This window comes from Ambystoma mexicanum, chromosome 12 (genome assembly GCF_040938575.1).
Source record: "Ambystoma mexicanum isolate Mex_15411 chromosome 12, UKY_AmexF1_1, whole genome shotgun sequence".
NCBI lineage: Eukaryota > Metazoa > Chordata > Amphibia > Caudata > Ambystomatidae > Ambystoma > Ambystoma mexicanum.
The window spans coordinates 830081325-830108928 of record NC_090936.1 but is presented as its reverse complement, the minus strand read 5'-3'; the positions used below and the strand labels follow the sequence as shown (position 1 = coordinate 830108928).

Sequence of the window (27604 nt, the reverse complement as noted above, 5' to 3'; positions counted from 1 at the left end):
CATTCCTCCACCACACTTGCAGAGCCATTCTCCTCAGCGTTCTTTATGCGGTCTTCACTCTTCCTCTCATTTTCTGTGTATTTCAAAGGGTAGACACGCTGCTTGCTTTGGCTTCCCTACGGTGGTATCTGCACTGTTACGAGGGCAGGCTGCCCACCACAACTCTCTGGGTCATGCTACCACCAACTCTGAAGCCCTATTTGGCTCAGCTTCGCTCAGGTTCTTGGCTACGCTGGTCTCTCAGTTTTCCCTGTGTTGCGTCCCAGCAACTTTGGATTTCGTGGGATCCCTATACTGCTGCGGTTCCATCTCCTCCCAGGTTCACATTCTCTGGGGACCTTCCCTGCTTCGCAGATGTTCCTCTCTTGCCTCTCGTCAGTCTTCTCTCTCTCTACCTGACTAATGCTTGTCTGTTAATCCACTCGTTACTGTGAATTGGTTAATTTCATTTAAAGATACAGTTTCTCTTTCTTCTATATAATAGCATCTGTTTGCTTCTTCTTCGGCATATTCCTGGTACTTAACATTATTTGATAGCTTTAGTAGTCCCATATATGTCATGTTTTTTGTTCCAGGGAGTTCATAATTGGAGTCCTTGTCCCCAGAAGGGGAGTCTCTCCCAGTGAGGTCCCACTTGCCTCAACCCCTAGGGATGGTGTTGCAGCATGGCTCACCACCCTAGGCTCAAGGGGAGGCTGCCCCTTTGGGAAGAAGAGACGAATTCCCTTATTTATTCACAAACCCTTCTGGTAGCGTAGGCAATCCTTTTTGCCCTCGGAGTCTTTCGTTTTTCACCAGTGGTGTTCAAGTGCTCTATTAGCTTTTTGTAGTGCTGCAACTTCAGGATCAAAACAAAGGTTGATCGTGAAGGAAGGTTTGATTTTTTTTTTTTTTTATGACCGGAAAAATGTAACAGGATCAAATAAGTCCAAATAATTTTTAAGTTTGGGGAGCCTAATGTCACAGGAGGCTAGGAGAGAGTTGCACAGAAAGAAGCAGGAGTCACTCGGTTCATAGGTCTAATTTCTATGCTGCCTAGTTTCATATGTGATGTTAAACCTGTTCTCTTGGCTCTAACAAGCTTAAATTGGAGGAGAGAGTGGTCATAATACTGGCCACTGGTAACCATGACATAAAAGAAGTTCAGGTATGGCAATAACAGAATAGTGTCCAAAATATGCCCACCTATGTGCTTGGCATCTGACAGAATAACCTGCACGTTATGTGTGTCCTGTGCATTCCAGAAGATGAATTATTGCTTGTTGGTTAAACAGGCTAGCCAGATGTTTTCATTGGGAACAAGAATGGAATCAGATGTTGTTTCATCAGGGAAGAGCACTGCATCCATGAAGGGCGATCAATGGCGACAGCAGACAAACAGTAATGGTATTCTTGAAAGTGGTCTGGCTGGATGCAGGATTAATCAAGGCAACCGCTTCTACAGGCTTGTTTTGTGTATTTCATACCTGAGTCCTTCTCCCGTCAAAGAGCGGTATGTTGACCGGTGTTATGTAGTTATCCGAGCAAGAAGTCTACCAATAGATTGTGAATGTTAACTGCCTGTTTATTAGCAGAGAGGAATTAAGGATAGCAATGTTCCAGTGATGTCTGTGAGTGTGTGGTTTAAGTTATATTGTTATTTGTCATTTATATAACGCTCTATATATCATTGGCATGACCTCAAAGCGCTGGTAGGTTAAACGCCCTCGGGGACCGCAGTCCAGGTCAGTAGAGCGAGTAGAGAGAGTTAGTGTCGTAGGTTGCGTGGGTGCACCAGTTATGTGTGCAGCTGGTGTAATTGCTTGATGGTAGCTGCATCCTAGCATTAGTTGTGGTGGTGGAGATATCAGTTGAATGTGTGCAGTCTTTTTTTTTTAAATGATTTTTCTTTTTTTAACGAGCGAGGAGGTTAAATAGGTGCCGTTAGCACCCCATTGTCATTGAATGAGCCTGCCATCGCGGGTTCATTCAATGACATTGAGGCGCCTGCCACACCTTCTGCCACCACGCCAGCTCGGGGGAGCGCTTGAAAGACTCCCCGGAGCTGGTGTGGTGGGGGGCTAATGGCGCCTTTTCTTGTGAAAAGTGTCCACGGCGGAGGGGCTCATTTAAATGCACCCACCGCCGCGGGCACCTTTTACAGTAAAAGGCAGCCTGCTGCGCCTTGTCCCACAACGCCAGCTCGGGGGATCCCTTGAAAGACTCCCCCGAGCTGGCGTGGCAGGGGCAAAAGGCGCCCTGGGGGGCGTGGCACCCCGGGCGGTTGCTCGGCTCGCCCCCCCCCTATGGCCGGCTCTGGGTATACTACAGGGGAAATATAGCGATATCTCTGGAACAGGAGGGCAGGGGAACACAGTGACTTACGGGCGCTGTGGGGCATACAGCGACATCACAGGGACTTATCATGGGTAGGAGAAGGTGCTTACAAAGGGATGTCATTTAAGAAGTAGGATGGAATCCACTGCCCACGCCATAATCACTGGGCTCCTCAAGAATATAGCCCAGCACTCAGGGGACAAATCAAGGCACAGCGAAATAGTCAGAAATAGGCTATGCAAACTGTGTGTCTGCTCGCCCTCAAGAGACAGCCATCAGGTCACAGCCTAGACTAAAAGCTGGCATTGGACTCCCAGGGTAAAACAGCTAATGCAGCCCCAGGGAAAGCCTGCCCAACAGTTCCTCCAGGCTGGCGGTGGGCTTGGGAGGGGGGTCTGCCGGCCACAGTCCCGAAGGCCTGGAGCAGTCCCATAGAAATACACTGCACTCTCACCGCCGCAGCTCGGGACACCTCTTAAGCACATCCGACGTCGTTAGCGCAGCAGTGTGTCTCAAGGGCCTACAGAGACTGTTCTGTAAATACGGACCATCACCAGCACCAATTTGCCCCAAACTCGCACTGAGTGTGCCAAAGAGTACACCCTGCCATGATCCACCTACAAACTTGAGTTACTGCTGATTTAGTAGGTGATCACCCCCTCCTCGATCCTGCACCTAACAGTACTCGGGGCGAAGTGGCCATCAAAGTCATGAGCGCCGCTGCTCCATGGCTTCTTCATCCCCTTCTTATCCAGATCAAGAATAGGGATGACATTTTCTTTGTTGATCATCCACCAGTCTGCGATTCCTCCTGTCTGTCTCAATGTACCATTGCAATACGCTGCACGCTCACCAGTGCGGCCCAGGACTCTTCTCCAGCATGTCTGGCGTTGCCAGCACAGCAGTGCATCTCAAAGGCCTGCCGAGACTGCTCTATAAGTACCGGATATACTGTTCTTTGCTCAGTTGGAGTTGTGAACAGTCCTCTTAAAGTTTGTTGAACTTTAACCTTCTATTTGCTTTCATAGAAGATGTGATTTCCTCCTGTCCAATGAAGTTTGTTTTAGAGTTTGCATCAGGATGAAGTAAAAATTATGTGGTCCTTCTATTTGCTTTCATAGAAGATATGTTTTGCTTTTTGTCAAATGAAGTTTGTTTTGGAGTCCCCTTCAAATAAGATTAGTTCTAAGTCATCAAGTAAGATTGGTTCAAATTCTTCAACACGTGTTTCCCCGCTGGATTTTGCAGCGGTTATTCAGGAGGAATAACAAAGTTTGTTGTTGAATTCTATGAATAAAACAAAACAAAAATACTGCTATTCATACTTATGTTCTGGTGGATTGAAATTATCGCTCCAAGTTGCTTAATAGGCTGAATTTTTTTTTCCATATTCAAAAACAGCGACTAGGGCAGATTTCTATATACTAACCATTCATATCTTACAGCAACTACAATTTTGAAGAAATGTCTATCAATTATCAATCTAGATAAGAGGAGGCAGAACAACGTTTTTCCATTCAACAACATGGAAACAATCCAAATTTACCAACAGATACCAAATCATTGAAAAAATGATTTGAGCATCTTGAATTCATACAAAAAAAGAATGTGCACGCTGCTGGGAGATAAAGACGATGGAAAAGTACCTCGAAGTGGGAAGGATCCCCAGGGGGCTATGGATATGCATCTTCCCATCTTTCGAAGAAGTTGATATCTCGGCCTTCAAAGAATGGGAAGAGCTAATAACAAATACTTCAAAAGAAATGATGTTTAGACTATCAATAATGCCAAAAAAGAACATGACATACTTACACAAGATATCGACAATCCTAAATTACAAATAGAAATTTTGAATCTTCCGGAGGCAACTTTAAAAAACTATCAAATACTTGACCACTATCTCCTCTGTTTTACCAAAGAAATAAAACTCAAAAAACAAAGGAAATTTTACCGAGACTAAATGGATTACAAATTTAAAACGGTTTATACCTTTCAAAGAGCAGCTACCACAAGAATCTTCAAACCGAAATCAAAAACTTTGCCACCGGACCTATTCCTGCCATCACGACTCCACTGTCATCTGACATTGAATCATTGAGCGACACAGATCAGGATACAGAGCCACCACAAACAACACCAAGTACAGCAACTAATGAAGGTTGTTCTTTTTTAGACGAATACAAACAGTACAAAAATACCATGAATTCCCAAAACAAATCATTACCCGCAGGCAATACATCAGCAGCACAAGGAGGGGCAGGAGGGGCAAACCAAGCCATGTCAAAGCTTGCAACAAGTACAGAAGGCATCAAAACAAGATCCAAAAATGCAATCAACAACAAGAAAACCTAATAGTAAATTTATCAGATATAACGCTGTTTTTGGATTTGACTTCAGCCCTTAACAAAGGGCTCTCCTTTAGCCCGTCTTCTACTTTTGACTATTTTAGCATCAATACGGACCTATTTAAGTTCTGCAGAAGACTTAAACTTAAAAAATATTTTGCTACCCACCCATATTTGAAAAAGAGCATTGAACAACCTTTTCCTCGGACCTAACAGTCCAACACCTCGAACATACTGCCACTCTAATGAATATCACTGAAACTAATGAAGAACATTCAGTGCTTTCAATCTCAGACAAAATGGACATAATGGGCCTCATTATAACCCTGGCACTCCCGGATTGAAGGGGGCCGATACGGAACCGGCCCCCTTCGATCCGGGAGCGCCAATTACGAGCTTCCCATCGCGGGACCCGGATCGCACGCCTGGTAAAACCAGGCGTGCTTTCTAGGTCCCGCGAGGGGAAGAGGGAGGCAATAACGGGCAAGTTGTACTCTGCCCGTTATTACCTCCCGCCCCTTTCCTATTGAGCCCTATAGGGGCTCCAATGGGAATGGGGATGGGTTCCTGCATGGAGGACTTGGGTCCTCCTATCTCGGAGTAACCCGGTAAGTCCCCATTGCAGGAACCCAGTAATGGAGCCCGGAACGGAGGGAGCCATGGAGCTAATAGCTCCATGGCTACCTCCATTCTCGTAATGAGGCCTAATGACTGGTTTGACAGAAGACACCAAACTAAGACCAATGTCTAAATTCATCCCCCATTTTCCATCGGATAACGCCATTGATGTTTTCCGAAAACTCACAACACAAGATCTATGACTATTACGCTCACTTGATATCCCCGGGGGCGTCTGGAAGGCTCTGAGATCTGGAACCCTGGATGCGTAGTTGCCAGTGCTAATGAATCTGCAATTACAGAAGGGAGGATTTGTGATAACTGTCTCTAATGGGTGAATATCCCACCTCCCTCTGACCGATTCCCTTCCCACTGTGTTCTTTTCTCACCTTAGTTATTTGTAGGGTGAGCTATCCGTCCTACGTTTCTTGTGCAGGGGCGCTTGACATTTGTTGGCAAGCTGCCCGAGTTGCTTCACTGGTGTAGTATGCCTTCCTTGGGCCAAGGCCTGCTCTGACCCCGAATCTGCTGGTAGGCAGGTAGGTTTGTTAATTGTAAGTCTTTGTTCTGTTTATGGTGGGAATTCGTTAATGTCTTTATCTCCTTCTTTTCAGGTGTGAAGGTCTTGATGCTGGTGTGCCGGATGGAGAGGCACGTTTTCTAGGTAAGAGAAAGTGCAAAGCGCAGCACCTTTATTGTCTTTTAAAGCTAACCTGTGTTTTCTTCCTCTTCTCCTCACAGGCCGCTGTGGTGCTGCGAGTGGAAGAGAGTGCGATGAAAAACTGGCCCCGGAATCCGTTAAGGTAAGTACATCGCTGTGCGGTTGTTTAGTATTGAAAGCGAACCTGAATATATCTCTTTTCCTTTGCAGATGTTGCTGTGGTGCTCCGGATGGAAGCGTGGTGTAGCCCAATGGAATTCAGGTAAGACTGATGGAATTCGATGTTTTGGAAGTGCGCGTTCTAATATTGTTTTTCCCTTTCTCGTTATTGCAGTTCGCAATTTTTGAACAGCAGCTGTGGTGCCGGTTCGCCGGAAGTCCTTAAGCTAGGTGAGAGATGTTTCTTGTTCTCTCGGTTTCCACAGATTGCAGCCCAGTTGAGATGCCGAGTGCTGGATGGTGTTTTCTCAGGTAAAACAGAATAATCTTGTTCTTATTCTTGCAGGATTACAGGAAGATGCCGAAGACCAGGAGCTGGACACGGTGAGCGTCACGCTGCGGGTTGCAGAATAACACGAAGCATGTTCTGCAGTGAGGGTGTGGTTTATATAGCCCAGGTAAAGTAGTACCAGGGAAAGTAGTTCCAGGCCTGCCACACCCAAAACACTAGACCGCAATGCTTGGTTCTTGGAACTAGACTGCGTGGGTGCTTCCATGGTGGATTTAAAGGCCCGTGTACATAAATGGGACCTAGTTTGAACAGCCCCTGCTTCCTACATATGAGCCTGGTGCCAAAGGCGCCAGGACTGGCTCCAGGAGCCCTTTTGCAGTGGTTTTAATGCCCTCAGGGTTCTGGTGGGAGCCTGCTTGTGGCACAACGTGTGCCCCCTCACAGTGATCATGACAACGACAAAACTATCTATCTACAACCCGAGTCAAAATGAGTCGGAACCTGACGAAAAATGAAAAATCTGAATTAGCAATCTTGAGAAACAACAATGACATCACCATAAAGAAAGCTGACAAGGGAGGAAACATTGTCTTGATGAAAACCACAAATTACCTAGAATTAGCCAATGCTCATCTCCAACAATCAGGATGTTATGAAAAACTATCTGCTAACCCACTCAAAACATTAGTCAAAGAATGAAAATCAATGACAGATTACTGGTTGGAAAAAGGACTCCTATCAGAAGATGAACACAACTAGCTTTACAATCCATATCCAATTCTTACTTTTTACTTTATACCAAAAATTCACAAACCTTTTGACAAGTTTCCCTCCTGTAGAGCGATTATCCACAGTATGGGCTCATTTACGGAATCAATATCACAATTCTTTGACACCCACCTGCAACCACTCGTCACTGGTCTGGCATCCTATATCAAAGACACTACTCATGTCATCAAACAACTTGAAACAGTCACTTGGGAAGATGAATTTAGATTAGTGACACTAGATGTCACATCATACCAGCATTTTACATCATAAAGGTCTGGAGACCTCTCAATACTTTCTCAAAACAGGTCTGTATCCTTTCTACAACACAATGATGTGTTATTGGAAATGCTGCATTTTACGCTTCAAAACAACATCTTTACCTTTGACAAACAAATCTACAGACAAAATCAAGGCACAGCAATGGGGGGCCACATATGCCCCGGACTATGCCAATCTATATGTAGGACATTTAGAACTTGAATATGCATGGAGACATAAAGCTTTCACAACTGAAAACAGGATTATATATTGGGGGAGGTACATCAGTGATATACTTATCATATGGAGAGGCAATAAAAAACAACTGGAAGAATACTTCATCTATCTCAACCAAAATGACTACAACCTCAAATTTACAATTACTGAGAGCACCTCGTCTATCAACTTTTTGGATCTGCAAATATATAGCAAAAACAATACCATCCACACCACTTTACATGTCAAACCCACTGCAGTAAATACGATGTTGCATGCTACAAGCAATCATCCGGTACATGCCATCCAGAACATTCCTTTCGGAGAACTATTGCGGATCAAAAGAAATTGCACTGAACTGGAAGAATTTGACAAACATGCTAAAATTTCAATTGAAAAATTTAAAAGAAGAGGATACTCCAAACATCATCTGACCAGAACGTATCATAAAACACAACTGAGACCTAGAACTGAACTACTTACAAATACATCTATCCACAATACAACACAAGATCCTTTTAAAATACGATTTATTACAGATTATAGTTCTAACATCAATACTGTGAAAAAGATTATAACCAAAACTTGGCATATTCTCCTATCAGATGATGACCTCATCCCCCATCTAGACAATTCAGTAAATGTAACTTTTCGTAAAGCAAAAAATCTCAATGACGAACTTAGTCATTCCCATTTTCGAAGAGACAACAAGGAAACAGGCCTTTCTCAACTTTGGAACCTTCCAAAACTAAAGGGAAACTACCAATGTGTAAAATGCTCAATTTGTCACCATTCGATCAATGGAAAAAAATTAATTGTTTTTGCTAACAAATGGGAACACTAGACCAATTTTGAACTTTATCAACTGCAATTCAAGAAATATTGTGTACGCTATCCAATGCATTTGTCAAAAACTATACTTAGGAAGCACTACAAGACCACTGAAACTTTGCATCCAAGAACATATACGAAATCTAAAACAGGAAGATATCAAATTTCCATTAGGGTTCCATGCCCAGCAAAATCACCAAGGAGTATCAAAGGAAAATATAAAATTTTTGACATCGACAAACGTTCGCCACCAGCACGAGGCGGCAACATTGCCAAAATGTTAAGAAATTAGAGGCAAAATGGATTTGTCTTCTAGACTGCTGCCATACTGGCCTCAACATGGACACAAAGCTGACAAATTACTTGTAGCTTAATTAAGAGTCACTAACAATGTTACATAATACTGATTTTTAAGGATATATGTAACTGTAACAAGATTTTTCTTTGCCACAAAAGCAAGCAAGCTAAACATTTAGTAACTTAAAGGTTAACTATTTTGAATGCGTACGCTCTACCTGTTCTTCCAATATTCTGCCTCCCACTGTACCACAATAATTGCATAATTAGTTGGCATCCTTCATCCATGGACGATCACATATTCAACCTTGACAATCCTAAATATTTCTATATTTTTTACCTTGTGTAAGTATACTCATCATATCAAATTACGCGGCATGAAACTTTATTTTTTGGAAGCATTTTTTTATTGACATGTGCAAACAATAATTAAAAACAAAACCCAGACAAAGATGCACACGTTGCAGTTTTCCGAATCCAATATGGCTGCCACGTGATGACGTCAACACTAATTATCAAGTGACCGCGTTAGCATGCAATTATATACATGGCGGCCATTTTTGATTATTACTCGAGTTATCATGCCGAGCAGAGCAAGAAAATGCACCAAGACGCCGAAATTATAAAAGAAGCTAAACAAGTGCTGGTAAGCCATTTTCCTGTCATTACAAGAATCTAGTTCGTTCTTAACCAAAACTGCTGACCAGACCAAATGCTTTAAATAGCAATAGATTATAAAACAAAACACTTACTTTGTCGTAGGTTTACAACCAAACATCACGTACTGTAACCATTACGTTGGGACTGTGAATTTAAAAGCCTGAAACATCACACAGCCGAAAAATGCCGTTCAGAGCCTGTAAGTTTAACTTAAATTCCTTTTTTACAACTATTGTCCATGAGTAAAGACTGCCAACTAATTTCTATCAACCAGAACATAAGTAACAATAGCAGTATATTTTTGTTTTGTTTTATTCATAGAATTCAACAACAAACTTTGTTATTCCTCTTGAATAACCGCTGCAAAATACAGCAGGGAAACACGTGTTGAGGACTTTGAACTATTCTTACTTGAGGACTTAGAACTAATCTTATTAGAAGGGGACTCCAAACTTAGAACTAATCTTATTAGAAGGGGACTCCAAAACAAACTTCATTTGACAAAAAGAAAAACATATCTTCTATGAAAGCAAATAGAAGGACCAAGGACTTTTTTACTTCATCCTGATGCAAACTCTGAAACAAACTTCATTGGACAGAAGGAAATGACATCTTCTATGAAAGCAAATAGAAGGTTAAGTTCAACAAACTTTAAGAGGACTGTTCACAACTCCAACTGAGCAAAGGACAGTATATCTTCTATGAATAACAATAGAAGGTCTCTAAGATCAACTCTTTCAAAGTTCCTATCTCTAAAATAAAAACAAACTTGGCGCAACTCCATCGATCTCTGCGTCTTCTTTTTTTACATATGATTGCCTGATTCTGGTCAGTCTTAGTACCAGGAGTTAGGAGTGCGGCCTTGAATACTAAATATACCAATAACAACTATGAACCTTATCGCTCCAAGTTGCTTAATAGGCTGAAATGTATTTTCTATAAGTACAGACTTTCACCAGCACCAATCCAATTCTACTTAAGTAAAGCATGTAATTATGGAAACACCAAACTCAGTGTGCTGGTCCCAGCAATTTTGATATAAGCAAACAATCAATAGGAATGCAATTTTTCTATACTAACAAAACCATACTGTGCCCTAACTTAGCCAGCACGTGTTTCGAACTTATGCCATCTTTTTCAAGCCTCTGCATTGGTAATTACACATATACATAAGCAGTTGGTGATACATCCTAAATCATTATTTTGATCATTGTTCAATTACGTCAGCCAATACACAATTGGTGATTAAGTTCACCACAAAATTAGATATTAGAAAAAAACAGATAGGCATCATTGGAGACAAAGAGCATAAATCCGATGTATGAAATGTCATTTCCATTAAATCAAAAGAACAATTATTGCAATTAAACGTTCAGTCAAACAGTCACAATTTATTCAATGCACAGAATTTACACACAAAAAAAGAAAAAATGGAGGATATAAAATGTATGAAAAAAGAGAAGAAAAATAATTATATAAAATTTGATAATCATCTAAGGCATGTCAGTTCAATGTTATTATCACGGGCAAGTAGATTAGTAATGAACCAACATGTGGCATCCAGGAATACAGTGCCCATAAACCATGCGCCCGCCTTCACCATACACTTAGTGTCTCCTACCCAGGTTTAGTGCGTTTAATAGTGAACATGTGAATGTTTACACACATGCTTTAGTAGTGTGTTGTGCAGTCCGCCCTAATGTGAAATCTGGATTCTGTGTTCATCGCTAGTGTGGCTGATTAAAGTCCATTTTGTGCCCATCACGATATTCTTAATTACTGTACTGATTCTTCATTGTATTAATTTGATAGTGGTTAACTATTTGGACGCACCAAAAATTATTACTATGGTCCATTCTTCCTTTCCCAAGGGCTGGCAAGATATTGTCGGATATTGTAGCTTGTAAGTACGAAATATGAGCAGTCAACTTTGGGAGCTTCCAAAGTAATACTTCAAAATATTAATAGTTATGGTAATTGGCTTACCAGTGTGAATCCTGATAGTTGAAGCCTGTCAAGAATCCATGTTTTTCTCATGGATCCATATATAGATATATCAGGCATTATTGTTGATTACGCACTATAATGTGAACAAGTTTGACGTTAGACTCTATGTGTTGGCATAATTGGTGTAAGTGATTACATGCTCATATTAAATGAAGTTGCTCACCCATATGTTTGCTCGTATATGATAATATGCACTTTTATGCATTAAATTATAGTTTCATATCATCGTACGGCTGAGAAGTAAAATAAAATACCATTCTGAATGAGTCAATCATTTACTTTTGTATATTTCAATCAGGATTTAAGACCTGAAAAGGATAGTCTTACATTTACCTTTCATTTTCCAGTGTCAGAGCCCTGTATGGTACCCCAAGCCACAATCGGCATACTGTGTGGTTTCACGAAAAAGCATTCTGGAAAAGGGAAGCGGTTAGCTTGCACCGGTTATCAAAACACAGAGAGAGGCAGAAAACATTTTGCATACAGATCAAGGTTCACTAACCATTTTAAGCACTTGTAGAAATGTGCCTAAATGGTAGTGAACTGATGTCGGTGGAGAAGTAGAAGATTAAGAGTGAGCACGGCCAAGCCCATACTAGTCCCAACCAGAGCCAAACAGGATCAGTCCTCATCAGAGAGCCCTTTGGTGGGACGTCGGGCTATGCGGTGCCATGAGAATGGGCAAAAAAAGGCTGGTTTGTCTGGACCAAACCTGGGACCCCTTAACTTTGGAATCATCAGGGCAGGTACAGGCACCAAAGATGGAGGTGCCTCAAGGTCTTCTCAAGCTCTGGATCTGAGCGACGTGAACATTGCCAACCGGTGTGGTCCCAGGGCTTCTGATGTTAGTGAGGGCAGAGCAAGGTCAACCCAGGGAGATTGAACCCCTTAACCTTTGGATTGAACAAAGGCTGGTCACATGATTGTCTGGCCCACTCCTGTCCCTGCCTGAGCTTGAATGTTACAGCTAAGTAACTATGGGCCTCAGTATGAGTTTGGGATTAAATCCACTGATCTACTCCAAAACCTTTTTACTGTTATCGCTGCTCAACCCTGTGACATTACCACAGGATTACGTGTGGTGGTATGGTTGTGTCAATCTCCATTTTGGAAGACTTATGATGAGCAGTAATTGTGCTACTTTTTGGAGGTAACATGCAGGATTCAACTGCAGCATTTTGGTGGAGGTAAATCCTGCACCTAATCTCAAAACTCTGATTTTGGCAGTGCAGTAAAAGTGCCAGTAATTCCAAAACTGCCAAAAATGTTGTGATAATGGAATTACTGCCACTTTCCTCTAGCACCACAAGACTCATAATCAGACCCAATCTTTTCCAAACAATTTTACCAGCATCAATGATTTTAATATTTTAACAGTCCACAGGAAATGAAATGATTTTTAGATCAACATTTTGTTTTATAATAATAATCTTGTTTTAGATTTTATATGAAGTAATGTGTTAATTTACTTGCAGCAATCGCTTCCTGCCTGAGCTGGATCCTGAAGTACTTAATGGTGGACGAGTGCAGCTTGTGGTACGTTTTCTATTATGCTTTCTAAAATGATTAGAGTGTTAACCCCACAAGAGATGCTTCATTGAATACCAATTTTACATATTAAAGGAGTGGTACAGAGTCATTTTCTGTGATGCGGGTCTGTGATGCAACCCTTGGTAGTGATATTAGGGAGACCCTCCGGAGACCATCCAACCCCTCCTTTTTTGGTGCTCTGCACCACCCTGTCAGAAAGACCCTTCCATTTTTAAGGGCTCATCACATGTGCTTAATGGGATGCCCGAAACATTCTCTAAAGCCAGCGCAGGCTTGGGCAGATGTCAGTGATCCATCAAGCAGAACAATACATTGCCACTCCTTTGGGAGTCTCTCAGCAAAGTTACCATTAGAGCAGAGGAATCCTGCAACATGCATGTTACACTCCGGGGAATCCCGCAGTGCAGCCAGGAGCTTGTATGGGAACAAAGGCTTGCAAAGAAGCCACATGGGCACAGTGTGTGGTGAGAGCAAAAACGAAGAGGCATACCAGCTGCAGAGAACATTGCACTGCGGGACTCGGCAGACTTCCAAGTTTGATTTGTCTGATCCCAAGATAGCAACAAGACCCCAACCAATCAGAGAACATGATAAGTAAGAGAGGGGAGCCACCCGAGTTAGAGGTGGGTCCACAGGACAACAGCCAATACCAAGCTACCAGTCTAATGACATATGAGCACAGCCATTATTGTACCTCCTGTGTCCTCGTCTACAGTTTAAAGGGGGGCATAAGCAGGTCATTGGCATGGGAGTTATAGCTGTGTTAGTAACAAAAGTATAAGGGTAGACAGCAATAAGTGGATAAGGCATAAATACTCCCAATATCATGAAAACAGTTAGATAGGTTCAAAGAGCCAAGGGGAAGAAGCGGTTGATAAGTAGCAACTTGACTTGCCTACTGGAGGCTATAGTCACGATCCTGGTGGGAGCTGTGAGTCCACCACAGCTGAATAATTGAAGAAACTTACAGAGCACTCCCCTGAAGAGGCCGTAGTCTATCAGTTACTGGAGGGACTGAGAAGGCGATAGAAGAGATTGTAGTGAGCTTCATTGACACTTGACTGTTGGATAGACAACTGCAGCATGAAAAGAATCCAGGCCTAAGGAGAGAGAAAATCCTGCTTATCTTTGGGTGTCCCCAAGACTAGAGGGTGCAGGTACAATGTCTTGCCCAGTATAAAAGTGCCATCTACACACTTGCGGGGGGTGGAGTTCCTGCCCACATCCAGCGACCCCAGAGCAAGGGGCATAAGGACAAGGTATTGCTTCATTAGTGCACCATTGTATCTACAACTATCAACTCCAGGAAAGAATATAGTGTGATCTGCCCCTTTAAACTGTCTGAGACTGTGAATGGTATTAACGGACATTTTCAGGGATATTTACTCTTAGTTCTTAAATATTAGAGTAGGAACTTGGACTAAGAAACTAAGTCTTATTAGATCAGACCCTGGGACTCTTTATTCTTCACTCTTCCATCCCTACACAATTTGAAAGTACAGCTCCCATTTTATGTTATATTTAACCCGGTTACATGTGATTTTAACGAATAGATAATAACGAATGATATGATATGGCATTTATAGCGCACCTATACACAAGTGTTTCAAGGCGTGACATTAACATTTTGATCTTAACATTTTTTATGAAAAAAAGACTGATTTAAAAATTATATATATATATTTGAGAGCCCCCACCCCAAACCCTTGTTTTCCTTCGTTTACAATCCCACCCCATCCCCTCCCTGCCCGTTTCAACCCCTTATCCCACCCCGATATATAGCTTAAAAAATATATATTTCTTTCGTTGAAAATGTTTACATCAAAATGTTATTAGTTATTATCCATTCAGCAAAATCACTGCATAACATTTAGTACACCATAAGCCCACACCCTGACCCTTACCATTACCATCACCTCCAAATATTACACATTTAATTTAGCCAGTCCAGCCAGAATCAGAGAACCGCAGGTGAACTTTCTGGAGGTGACCAAAAACCCCAACCATATCTATTCTTCACTCATAGGACCTTTTGTTATGGTATGCTACCAAGTCGTCTGCCTCTTATTGATTGTGCGCTCCTGCTCCCTTTAAAACTGTCTTGGTTTAACTACCTACAAGAATAAAACAAGTATCACCACTTTGCTACCTGTTTGTCGAGCATTCTGTTGTCCTTGCCGTGGGTTTCCAATACAAATCTATTTCCATATATCTTTTTTTAAACTTTAATGTAAAAAAAATTCTGCTAAGGCTTATTTAATTATGATGAATTGCATTCAACATCAGAAACTGTAATTGACAGCAGATGAAAAAAGGAAGTGCAGTCTGAAGATCCATCACAGCAGCAGAGATTCAAAGCAAAATGTTTCATTTTCTTTTATTGTTCACCAACAAGTTTACATTTCTATTAATCCAGCTTCCTCTAATAACTGGTAATCTTGCTAATCCTATCCCCAAATGCTAATTATACTTGGGAAGAAAGAGAGGGGAGTAGGAGAGGGAGAAATAAAGGCAGTGGGAGAGAGATATATATTATACCCAGTTCCTCTCTTACACATAAACCTTTGCCCGTACTCCTATTATTATAACACCAAAACTACAAGTGTGAGTACCAGTAATAATATGGCTCTCATTATGAGTTTGCTGGTACCCCGCCATAATTCCGGTGGGGGACTGGCCAGCTGGTCCTACCGTCTCAGCCGCCCGATATCCCGGTATTACCGGGATATTAAGGGCGGTGGAGACAACGGTAAATTCCCATTCCATGGAGTTCCAATGGGATTGCCTGAAGCACCGGTATTACCGGTGCCGGTGATTCAGGCATTTATTTCTTTGCCGGTAAGGGCCTGATCTACGGGTAGGTCAGACATGCTGGTCAGGGAAAAAGAGCTGGTGCCGGTAATTCCTATGCTGTATAGGGCTGATGGTGGTTATAGTCCAAGCATTTAGAAAGCTAAAGATTGGAGACCCATGCACTACGGTCACAATTATTGGCACTAATACTGCTTCTACAAGTATTATTAGAACATGTCCTAGTACTGGTCCCACTGCTGCTAATTTTAGCACTTTCAGTTCTAAACATAATTCTTTTTTGTGACACGCTCGCCAAATGGCAATACTGTATAATCAGAAACCTTATGTATGCTAACAAAGATAATTATCATGACTTGTAGAAAGGTTTTGCTTTGTTTATACAAATGTTAATAACGTTTACTTCTCCAGCATTGGATCTTTCATAGATTCAGATGCTTGAATATTCCCCGTCGTCAGACTGGGAATCCTCGGTGATAAATTAAATAATAATAATAATAATAAAATTTGTTTTAAATATATATATATATAAATATACACTGCCACCTAGCAGTGCATGTACATAGCCCATTATAGCCTATGAGCCACTTCATTGTGTAGTCCCTCCACCTCACTTTGGTCCTTTATGGCCCCAGCCAATGAGGTGGCAGGGCTTAAGCTCCGCCCCCGGCAGCCATCTTCAGATTTTTCACCGCAGTCTTATCAGACACAGGGAATCCTCAAGCTCTCTGAGCTTTCTCAAATTCTTTCTACTTTTGTGTGGAATATATTTGTAAAATATATTCCATCTTGTTCCCCTTCTTAGGGGCTTTCTTTCCAATTAACCTTGGTGGCAAAACGTGTTGTTTTCCTCTCAAAATCGTCGACTGAACTTCTCTTCAGAAATGGAGGCACCTCAGGCTGTCAGGAAGCCTTCCCTGTTCAGGGACTGCACGAGGTGCAAGAAGAAATTGGTTTACTACAAGGACCCCCACGAGCATTGCATTTATTGTCTGTACCCACATGACATTAAAAAATGCGAGATTTGTAAAACCTTTTCCACTAAGACCCTTCATGACAGGCATAGAAGACTCCTGTCATACCTGGAATCCAGGGATCAATCTTCGGACGAAGAGTCTGTCAGAACAGCTCCTGTCCAATCCAGCATTCCATCTGAGAGGCAAACTTCAAAGAGAAGGGCCTCTTCAGTGGAAAGGAGTTCCTCTCCCAAATCCAAAAAGAGGAAGCTGGAATTGATACCCTTTCTGCCTCCAGTTGACCTATCAAGCCAGAAAAAGTCAGCAAAATCTGCCTCCAGAGGTAAGGAGGAGTTTGCAAAAAACGGGGGGGGGGCAGTCGGCGGGTAAACCGCCCACGAATGAAGGGAAAGGTAAAGGCCCGTCATCGGCCATACCGTCGACGAAACCAGCATCGACGACGACGACGCTTAAGACATCGTCGACAGTTAGATCATCATCATCGGACATGTCGACCGCGAAGCAATCGTCGACGAGCAAGAAACACCACTCGTCCACGAAGCATTCCTCCATGACGCAGTCGTCCACGGAACACACTCCACATTCGTCAACGAAGCCCTCGTCGACGGGAAAAGGTCAGTCGTCGACGGGAAAAGCTCAGTCGACAGCGAAGCCTCCGTCGACGGGACAATCTCTGTCGTCGACGGGAAAAGCTCAGTCGACAGCGAAGCCTCCGTCGACGGGACAATCTCTGTCGTCGACGGGAAAATCTCAGTCGACGGCGAAGCCCTCCTCGACGGGAAAATCTCAGTCGTCGACGAGGATATCATCATCCATAACGCCTTCAGAGGCACCACAAATCTCGGCAGTTACAGAGGAATTACTGCCTCTCACACTTGAAGCTCCTGTCATTACAAGCAATATCATTGAGAAGAATACTGTAACTGAACCTCTGGTACAGCAATTTTCACCTTTGGGGCACATGGCAGAACTTCCGGATATAATTCTTCAGGAAGAATTCTCCGATGCGGAAGTGGTGGAAGAGTCCATCGGTCCCTTACCGAAGCAATACAGCCCTCCTTGGCACCCGTCCACGGGAGAATCCGAATATCCTCATGACCCGGTGCTCATGTTATCCGTGCAGAGGATTGTAGAAGAATTTTACAAACGGCAAAGGGAGAAGCAAATTCCGATTAATCCCATTCCTAGAGAGTCATCCCCGATTCCAGGCACATCGGGTTGCTCTCCTTACAGGAGTAGACCGCAAAAACGAATGAGATCACCTGCTCGAAGACCGAGGAGCAGCACCCACAGTGCTTCACCTACAAGAGTCCCGTCACCACAGTCATCGCACAGACAGCGATCTCCGGACGTAGATCCCACCATGGTACCGTCCACCATCTCGGTATCAGACTGGCAGGAGGATCCTTTTGGTGAATTTTCGGAACCAGAAGAAGGAGAAATTACTCAGGAGCCAGACGATTGGGATGACTACGTTGTCGAGAAGCCCAGGGGGAGAGACTCGCCGGGCAAGGCCTCGCCACCGGATGATCTCGTCTCTTTCCACACCATAATAGGTAAAGCCGCAGAACTGTTTAAAATTCAGGTTTCTTCAGAGGAAAGGCAATCAGTGCTCTACGAGCACAGGGACAAACGAAGGAGGACAGTGACCACAATTCCCCTCCTCGATACCATCTGGGATTCCGGATCCAAGATCCTATCTACGCCCTTATCGACTCCGGCGTTGGTGTCCAGGCCAGAAAAGAAATATAAAGCTCTGGATTCGGCACCGCTTTGTTTAAAGGGTCATACGAAACCGGACTCAGTTATTACAGTGGCGGCCAGAAAGAAACTCGCCAACCCCTCCTCACCGTTGTCGGCCCCACCGGATAAGGACGGACGTAAATTGGAAGCCATGGGCAGGAAAGTATCATCTTCTGCATCACTTACAATCAGAGCGGGTAATGCACTGGCCATGACCGCAAGATTCGATCGCGAGCTTTGGCTCCGCATGTCTAACTTGGCGAAACAATTACCACCGGAGCTCCAGGAGGAGGCAAAATCCATAATCGCGGATGGTGAAGCAACATCGGATCACATGATCGACGCAGCAGTTGATGTGGCCGAATCAGGCTTCAGACAGATGGCGCACGGCACAGTGCTCAGAAGGCAGGCCTGGATGAAGGCTACTAACTTTAGACCTGAAGTTCAGGCGCAGATACTAGACATGCCATTTGACGGCCAAGATCTCTTTGGGAAAAAGATAGATGACCATTTGAAGGCAATCAAGACAGACACTGACACAGCCAGAGCCATCAGTTCCTTAAAGGACAAAAGTAAGGACCATCAGTCTTTTCGTCCCTTTAGAGGTTCACCTTCCAAGTTCAGGGCATACAGTCGTTCCTCCTATGGTCAAAAAGCACAAGGCGGCACGTACCAAGCCAATAAATATCAGTCATCCAACAGATACGCCCATAGAGGCAGACGTGGCTCCGCCCAAGGGAAGTCGCAAGGCAAGCAGAACTGACGACCAATCTCCCCCCCCCCCCTTCGCCACGCCCCGGTGGGGGGAAGTGTGAGCCAGTTTTTCCAGCGCTGGCGGTCAATTACATCGGACAAATGGGTGTTACAGGTGATCCGAAAGGGTCACACCTTGGAATTTCTGGACCAACCTCCTTCCCTGCCTCCAACTCCCCGCAGAGTGCATATGCTAAGACAGGTCATGTCCGAAGTGCAAAAACTGCTCCAGAAGGCAGCAGTAGAACCAGTACCCTATTCTCAGAGGGGAAAAGGTTTCTACTCCCGATTTTTCCTCGTCAGAAAGAAAAACGGTCAATGGAGGCCCATCTTGGATCTGAGGGTTCTCAACAAGTTCATCAAGCGCATAACTTTCAAGATGGTAGCTCTACAAGGGGTGCTACCTTGGTTAAACAAGCACGACTTCTTGGCCACTTTAGACTTGGAGGATGCATACTTCCACATTCCGATCCATCCAGCACACAGGCAGTTCCTCAGGTTCACAGTGGGAGGGCTCCACTTTCAGTTTCAAGTGCTTCCGTTCGGTCTAAAATCGGCGCCAAGAGTTTTCACGAAGTGCCTGGCACCGGTAGCAGCAAGTCTCAAGAGAGCAGGAACGGACGTTTTTCCATACCTGGACGATTGGCTGATAAAGGCAAGTTCAGCTGCAAAGGCTCGTTCGGCAGTGTCGAGGACGGTCAACCTTCTAAAAGAGTTAGGTTTCTCCATCAACCAGACGAAGTCCTGCCTCGTTCCCAGCAAGGTAGCTCTCTTCCTGGGAGCCGAGCTCGACTCCAGCATTCCCAGAGTGAGACCATCCACAGAGAGAATAGCAGCGATTCTACGCTCAACTTCGAACTTCCTACAGAAAAAGACAACATCTGTACGCTCTTACAAATCCCTATTGGGCATGATGTCATCATGTATATTCCTCATACCGAACTGCAGGCTTCGCATGAGGCCGGTTCAGGAAGCTCTGGACCACCAATGGAAACAAGCTTTCGGATGCTGGGAAGACATTGTCCAGATTCCATCGACGTTGCACAAGGCCCTTCGATGGTGGAACGTTCCGAGGAATCTTCTACAGGGAATGCCGTTTCTGTCACGGCCCGCTCCCTTCGCTCCCGTTCTCGCTCCCTTTGTTCCCGTTCCCGCCACTTGGGGGCATGTTTTGGGGTTTATTCCCTACTGGACATTTCCCTCGAACCTTATGCTACAGTGTTCTGATGAATTGGGACCGTTACAAACTTATTTTCCAAGTTTCTTCCCTTCCGGATCCATTCCAGGGTTTTGGCAGCCAGCATGCTACTTAAATCAAATGACTATGCTTCCCAGAATGCCTTGGCTCACTGCTTCACCTCCTGCTTCCCAGAATGCCTGGCTCACTGCTTCATCTCCTCCCTTGCAGGACAAGGCTGGGTGGAGGATAGGCAACACCTGTGGCTGCAGGCGCAGCAGGCGGCACGCCTGAGGGGTGTGTTCGTTTAGCAGCTTGAAAAGCCTCAGTTTGCTTCAGTCCGGCGCGGGTCATTGTAGCAGTGTTCCTGTTGTGACTAGTCTCCTGTTCCTTGTTCCTGGTTTCTGTGCCTTGAACCTAGTTCCAGTTCCTAGCTTTTGTGCCCAGTTCTTAGCTCCTGTATCTTATTCCTCTGTCCTGGATTTCGGATTAATGTGCTTAATTGATTTATGCTTTCTGCATTTCCCTTTCTTTCTTCCTCTGTCTGCAGACAGCCTTTCTCTGTGCTTTACTATTTGATGCAGACCAGGTTTCCGGAGCGTTCTGTCTCTTTATGCTGTTCTGGTTACTGAAGACTTGATGCATTAACCTTACTTTTGTAGTATTAGTTTACTGCCTTTTCCCTTGGTTGGGTGGGAAAGGTTTTCTTTGTAATAGCGTTTCCCCAGCTCCTGATCCATTCAGATTCCATTCCATATTTTCCATTGCACTTCAGCATTTACTTTCCATCGCATATTAGGTGTGGGTGTTGTTGCAACATATTCCAGTGTGTATCCCCTTTTGTTTGCCTCACAAGTTAATATCACAAATCTTACTTGCCCCTGACTAGGGTTAACGTATTTTGTTATCTTTAACACTTTGCTTTTACAGCCTTCTGGGTTCCTGTTTGATCTACAGGGTTCGTGACATTACTGACATTCTAGTGGTCTTTCCGGTCCTCGTGAGTACTGTTTGAATGTTACTTATTCAGTATTTTACAGAGTGTCAGTTCACAGAATCTGTACTTGCTTGCCCGCTACGTGGGTTTAGCGCCGTCAGTATCTGTAAGAGCATAGTGGGTAAAGAGTTTGCTGACTTTCCTTTCAGTTATAAGGAGGTCTTAAGTGCTTACCCTACATTCCTTTTTCGTATATTGGTAAATACTTTATTTGCACTCCTGGGTTTATACATACACAAGCCTTGGGTATTTTATGCACGTTGTTAGATCCAAAGTTGTTCCCTGTGCAATTCTGTGCACTTTACCCCTTGCCGTAGTCAAGGCCTTCTGCCTTTCCTGACAGTTTCAAGCACCGACATCGACCCTCCTGCTGCGAACGGACGCTTCCTTATCAGGCTGGGGCGCTCATCTTGCGGACCTCCAAACCAAGGGATCTTGGTCGGCACAAGAGTCCCAGCTCCACATCAACGTGTTGGAGCTCAGGGCCGTAAGGTTGGCGCTGAAAGCCTTCCTACCGGTTATAGCTGGTCAAGTTCTTACGGTCCAGACAGACAACACGACCTCCATGCACTATACAAACAAGCAGGGAGGCACGAGGTCTCAGATTCTGTCGCAAGAAGCCCAACAGCTATGGGCATGGGCCTTGCGCTACGGGATACAGATCAGGGCAGAGCACCTTCCAGGAGTAGACAATGTCCTAGCGGACAGATTAAGCAGAGAATACACAGCGTCACACGAGTGGGAGTTGGACGACAGAGAAACCCGACGGATATTTGCCTTATGGGGCCCTCCGCAGATCGACCTTTTCGCCACCAGGAACAACAAAAAATGCAAGAGATTTGCGTCAAGATACCCCGAGCACCAATCGCTGGGAGACGCGTTCTCAGTGGATTGGTCGGGGAAGCTCCTCTACGCCTTCCCAGCCATTCCCCTCATGTCGAGGGTACTTCGCAGGGTGAAAGAACAGGATTGTTCCTTGATTCTTATTGCACCCGATTGGGCACGGCAAGTCTGGTACCCGACGCTGAGACATCTATCCTGCAAAACCCCGATTCGTCTCAAATCACATCAATATCTACTGACACAACAGAACCGCAAGGTCCTCCACCACAACCCGAGGAGCCTGTCCCTCAAAGCATGGTTCCTGAGCAGCGTAAACTAATGCACCTAAAGTTACCATCAGAATGTTGGGATATCATCAGGGCCGCTAGAGCCCCGTCCACGCAACTCGCCTACACCAGAAAATGGACCAGATTTTCCAAATGGTGCGAGACCTCTGCGATCGATCCCCTCACGGCCTCGGTTGATCAAATTCTGCCTTACTTGTTGCACCTGGCTAAATCAGGGCTCTCACTGTCCTCTATCAAGGTCCATCTGTCAGCCATAGCGGCCTACACAGTAACCGCGTAGACGCAAGCCTTACTCTCCTTACCAGCGATCAAGATCTTCCTGAAAGGGCTGATGCGTACTTATCCGCCTACACCTACACCAGTTCCGGAATGGAGTCTCAACACCGTCTTAACAGCCCTCATGCAACCTCCCTTCGAGCCCATACATAGATGCGATATGAAATTCTTGTCCTGGAAGACATCCTTCCTGGTAGCCATCACATCGGCCAGAAGGATCAGTGAGTTGCAAGCTTTGTCTTCGGAACCTCCATTTACCTTGTTCCAGAAGGACCGCGTCATCTTAAGGCCTCACCCGAAGTTCCTCCCCAAGGTACTTTCGGAGATGTTGTTCACTGAGCGCATTGTTTTACCAACCTTCTTCCAGAATCACGCTTCGGAAGCGGAAAGGACATTACACTCTCTAGACGTTTCTAGGGTGTTGAAGTTTTACTTGCAAAGAACCAAGGAGTTCCGCTCCTCAAACCGGCTATTCATTTCCTTCTCTGGCCGTTCCAAGGGCCAACATATATCCAAACAAAGCCTGGCACGCTGGGTATCGTCCTGCATCACCCACTGTCATCAGTTGAAAGGCGACCCTTTAACTAGACCGCCGTCTGCGCACTCCACCAGAGGAAGGGCGGCGTCAACAGCATTCCACGCAGGGGTGGCCTTGAAAGACATATGCAGAGCTGCCACGTGGAGCACTCTCCATACTTTCGCAAAACACTACTGCCTGACTGAAGATACCAACAAAGAAACTGCAGTTGGACAGGCAGTGCTCCGCCATCTCTTTGTGTAAGGTAGGACCAGCCTCCTTTCCCACCTTTCCCGAAGTATGTAACCGTTGTGTTGCTGCATGGTAAAGGTTTGATCAGAAATATGTTTTTCTGTAATTATGCATATCTGTTTATAATGGTGGCATGTTTTAACTGCTTGGTATTCTATTCAAGCATCTGAATCTATGAAAGATCCAATGCTGGAGAAGTCTTAGTTACTTACCTGTAACTGTATTTCTCCAGCATTGGTATCTTTCATAGATTCACATGCGCCCGCCCGCCTCCCCTGAGAGGCTGCTCCTATGCTCGGCATCCATCATACTGTAATCTCTACGGTTCAAAATCTGAAGATGGCTGCCGGGGGCGGAGCTTAAGCCCTGCCACCTCATTGGCTGGGGCCATAAAGGACCAAAGTGAGGTGGAGGGACTACACAATGAAGTGGCTCATAGGCTATAATGGGCTATGTACATGCACTGCTAGGTGGCAGTGTATATTTATATATATATATATATATATTTAAAAACAAAAAAAAAATTATTATTATTTAATTTATCACCGAGGATTCCCAGTCTGACGACGGGGAATATTCAAGCATGTGAATCTATGAAAGATACCAATGCTGGAGAAATACAGTTACAGGTAAGTAACTAAGACTTCACTTATACACACATATTTAATTCTCTAATAGATGCCTTTTCCATGCTTAATTTGAATACTATTCTATCACTATATGTCCATGTTATGTCCCGGTCTGGGTCATAGTGATATAATCAGGATGCAGTTGCAGGTATGCTTAATGGTTGCTTTATTCAGGTTCTTCAGTTACAGGTACAAAATCAGGTCTCATCAAGTCCATAAGGAGATAGGAGGAAATCATGAGGGAAACCCACTGGCTCCCACCACCCAGGCTTCCTTAGATCAACTGCCTGGGTTAGAACCCTTTCATACACAAACACTCCAAGATACCTCATACATTCCACAGATGACATCACCACATACATACAGCATTCAGAAGGTGAAACCATAAAAAGGAAGGCTGATCCTAACACCTCCTTCCCTTATAAACCATAGAAGGGAAGGCTATTCCTAACACCTCCTTCCCCTACAATCCCAAACAATCCAGTCTCACACCTCAAGCACACCGTGACCTAAAGCGGTCATCACACCTAACCATTGGAAGGGCCTCAAGCATCGATGTCCTGCCAGTCACTCTAAAAGACCAAGAATATAACAGCTGGACAACCAGGCGTAACTAACAATCCGGTAACGGCACCCCACCATCTAAACAACAACAACTTCTGTCCTTCAAAAAAATCACGCATCACCTTCCACCCGTCGCTGCCACCAACGGGTCACCAGCCTGCCATGCTGGAGCACAGACCTGCCCCTCTGGGCTACTAACCAGCATGCCATACTCAACCTGAGGAAACAAAACACCTCCCGTCCACCACTGCCACTGGTAGACCTCAGGACTGCCACACCTGAGCACAAACGGCCACCTATACGGGCTGGCACGAAGTCCGCTACACACCTACAAGGAACATGTCTAACCTACTACACCAGACCATAGACTCATGGCAACTAAAGAGATAGGCGCCTCCAATCAACCAAAACACACTCACTTGACTCATCCTCAACCACTCAACCTTCATAGCAACACGGAGAACAGAGGCAACAAGTGGAGAACCAGTCAACCATACCACCATACTTCCTTGAGGTGTTGGCCAGACACCTCAAGCCCTCATAGCTACTAAAAACAACCAGGTAACCCCACTACCAAGATGTTCTGTTGCCATGCTCCCAGAACCACCCAGAACAAAATCCAGGATGACTCTAGAAGCAACACTTCAAGTAAAAACAATAATAATCAATCACTCACCATCATGGCTCAGCACAAAACACTATCCTGACTCCTATGAGCCACACAAATCACTACCCTGACTCCTGTGAGCCACGCAATTTACCATCATGACCCCGCAAAGCCACACAAATTACTATCATGACTCCGCAGAGCTGCACAAATTACTAACATGACTCCGCAGAGACGCTTGACCAGACTACCACTAGTCACCCAAATCACTAACATGACTCCGCAGAGCCGCTTGACCAGACTACCACTAGTCACGCAATTCACTATCATGACTCCGCAGAGCCGCTTGACTAGACTACCACCAGTCTCACAAATCACTATCAAGACTCCTCTGAGTCTTGACTAGACTACCATTAGTCACATACACAATGACTCTGCAGAGTCACTAGATTAGCCACAACCAGTCAGCGCACACACACTTCACACTGGTTACATGCATGCCATGCATCTTCAAACAGTTTTGCAACATAACCACTCAACACTTAAGAAAAGACATGTTGATACTAACAGGTGGAAATAGTGGGGTGTGGGCAGGGCCCTACCCACACTCCACATCAAAGAACATGTCCTTAAAATATTTTTGGCAAAACTAAACACATGAATATGACATTACTCAGAAATTATATCTATGGTGTCAAAATCTATAAGTCCATGTTGTCCATTGCAGGAAACAACGCTACAAGCTGCAAAATCCTCAAAATGGTTAAAAACTAGAGAGATCATGAAACATAGGATTAACAGACATGAATTGCAACATAACTCATTACTCACATACTGCAAAATTCTCAACATTATTATGAATGTTAGTGAGATATGTCAAACTAACTCTCCATGCCTAAAACTAAACAGTTTTAATGCAACCTTTTCTGAAAAATTCCTGGTGACATATTAAAAGTTCACGTTGCCACCTTTGCCACGAATCCTAGCTGCAAAGCCTCAGAAACTGTTAAACTCATTCCACGTTAGACTACCGAGCTGTAAAACTTAAAAGGCATCCACCTCAGTCATGCACACCAGGCAACTCTAATAACATCCTTGCATTCCATAAGTAACGTTACATTGGAATTCCTGAAAGGTAAACAAACACTTCCGATCCAAGCTAACTGCATAGCGACTGAAAAACCATGTGGATTTCAACTATCTCACATGGCCACTCTCACTTGATCACGGAGCGGTTGGCAACTTTAACAGCCGCTCAACAACTGTACCACTCTGAATTCAGTTGTATCCTGGGAACACAGCCTCGAGGCACATACAACTCCAGCTGTTGTCCATTGCAGATTAATTGCGCCGCTAACCACAGACACGTCACCGTCTGTAGCTAAGAATGGACGACAACAGGATTGCTTCCTGAACACGCCCATGGACGCTATGATTGGTCCACTGCTTGCTTCCTGGTCACGTAGGGACGCATATGGGTGCTTTATTCTGATAATCAATGCCGAAACACGGCAGCTCAAATGGTTTAGGAAGCGATCGCCGGGTAAGCGCCCAACACTCCATGGTAAGGCCAGCTCGCGCAGAATGCCGCAAAGCCTCACAATCAGAAAGTTCCAAACGATTGCTAGCTCCCACACCAGCAGCGCTGATGTCATCAGTCTCACTGAAGCGCAGAGCTGCTCTGAGCTCTGCTCACCAACCGTCACACAGCTGACGAAAAAAACTGTTTTTACTGTGTCCAACTAATTTTATGAAAGTCTTAAACACGGGACTGATCTCCTTTCGCTCGGAGCTTGCTGAGGTTTCCTTGCTGAGGTCCTCCATTTCTCGTGCCATTTTAAAGCGCCTCCATGACAGAACTGCGCCATTATCTTGGCTGCAAGCAGTCTACGATACCACGGGGAGCTGGGAACTCGCTCCCTCTCTTCTGTTTACCTCTTCAGCTTGCTAACCTGTCTCTGGCTAGTGGGCACATCCACTCACTGGCGCCGTGGGCAGATGTAGTTTAGCACTCTCTCTTATGTTTACCAACTAAAAACTGCTTCTGCAGCCCAGGCTTTATTCCCAGTGTATAAGAACAATCCATTTGCAGCTGGGTGCTTACTAGGGTCGCCTGCTTTACTCCGCCCAGGGTGCCTACCGGGACTTCCAGTCCTTCTGAGCCCTGCTCAGTGCACAAACACTTCCTT

General features: G+C 44.5%; 1 protein-coding gene across 2 annotated transcripts in view; it reads left to right on the top strand.

Annotated features, from left to right (window-relative positions):
• Nucleotides 1-27604, top strand: part of LRRIQ1 (leucine rich repeats and IQ motif containing 1) — a 2234608-nt gene that overhangs the window by 1907020 nt on the left and 299984 nt on the right. For both annotated transcript variants that reach the window (XM_069629324.1, XM_069629323.1), the window contains one exon: nt 12907-12967. In XM_069629324.1, coding sequence (XP_069485425.1) covers nt 12907-12967 — 61 coding nt within the window. The remainder of the gene's footprint in view (nt 1-12906; nt 12968-27604) is intronic.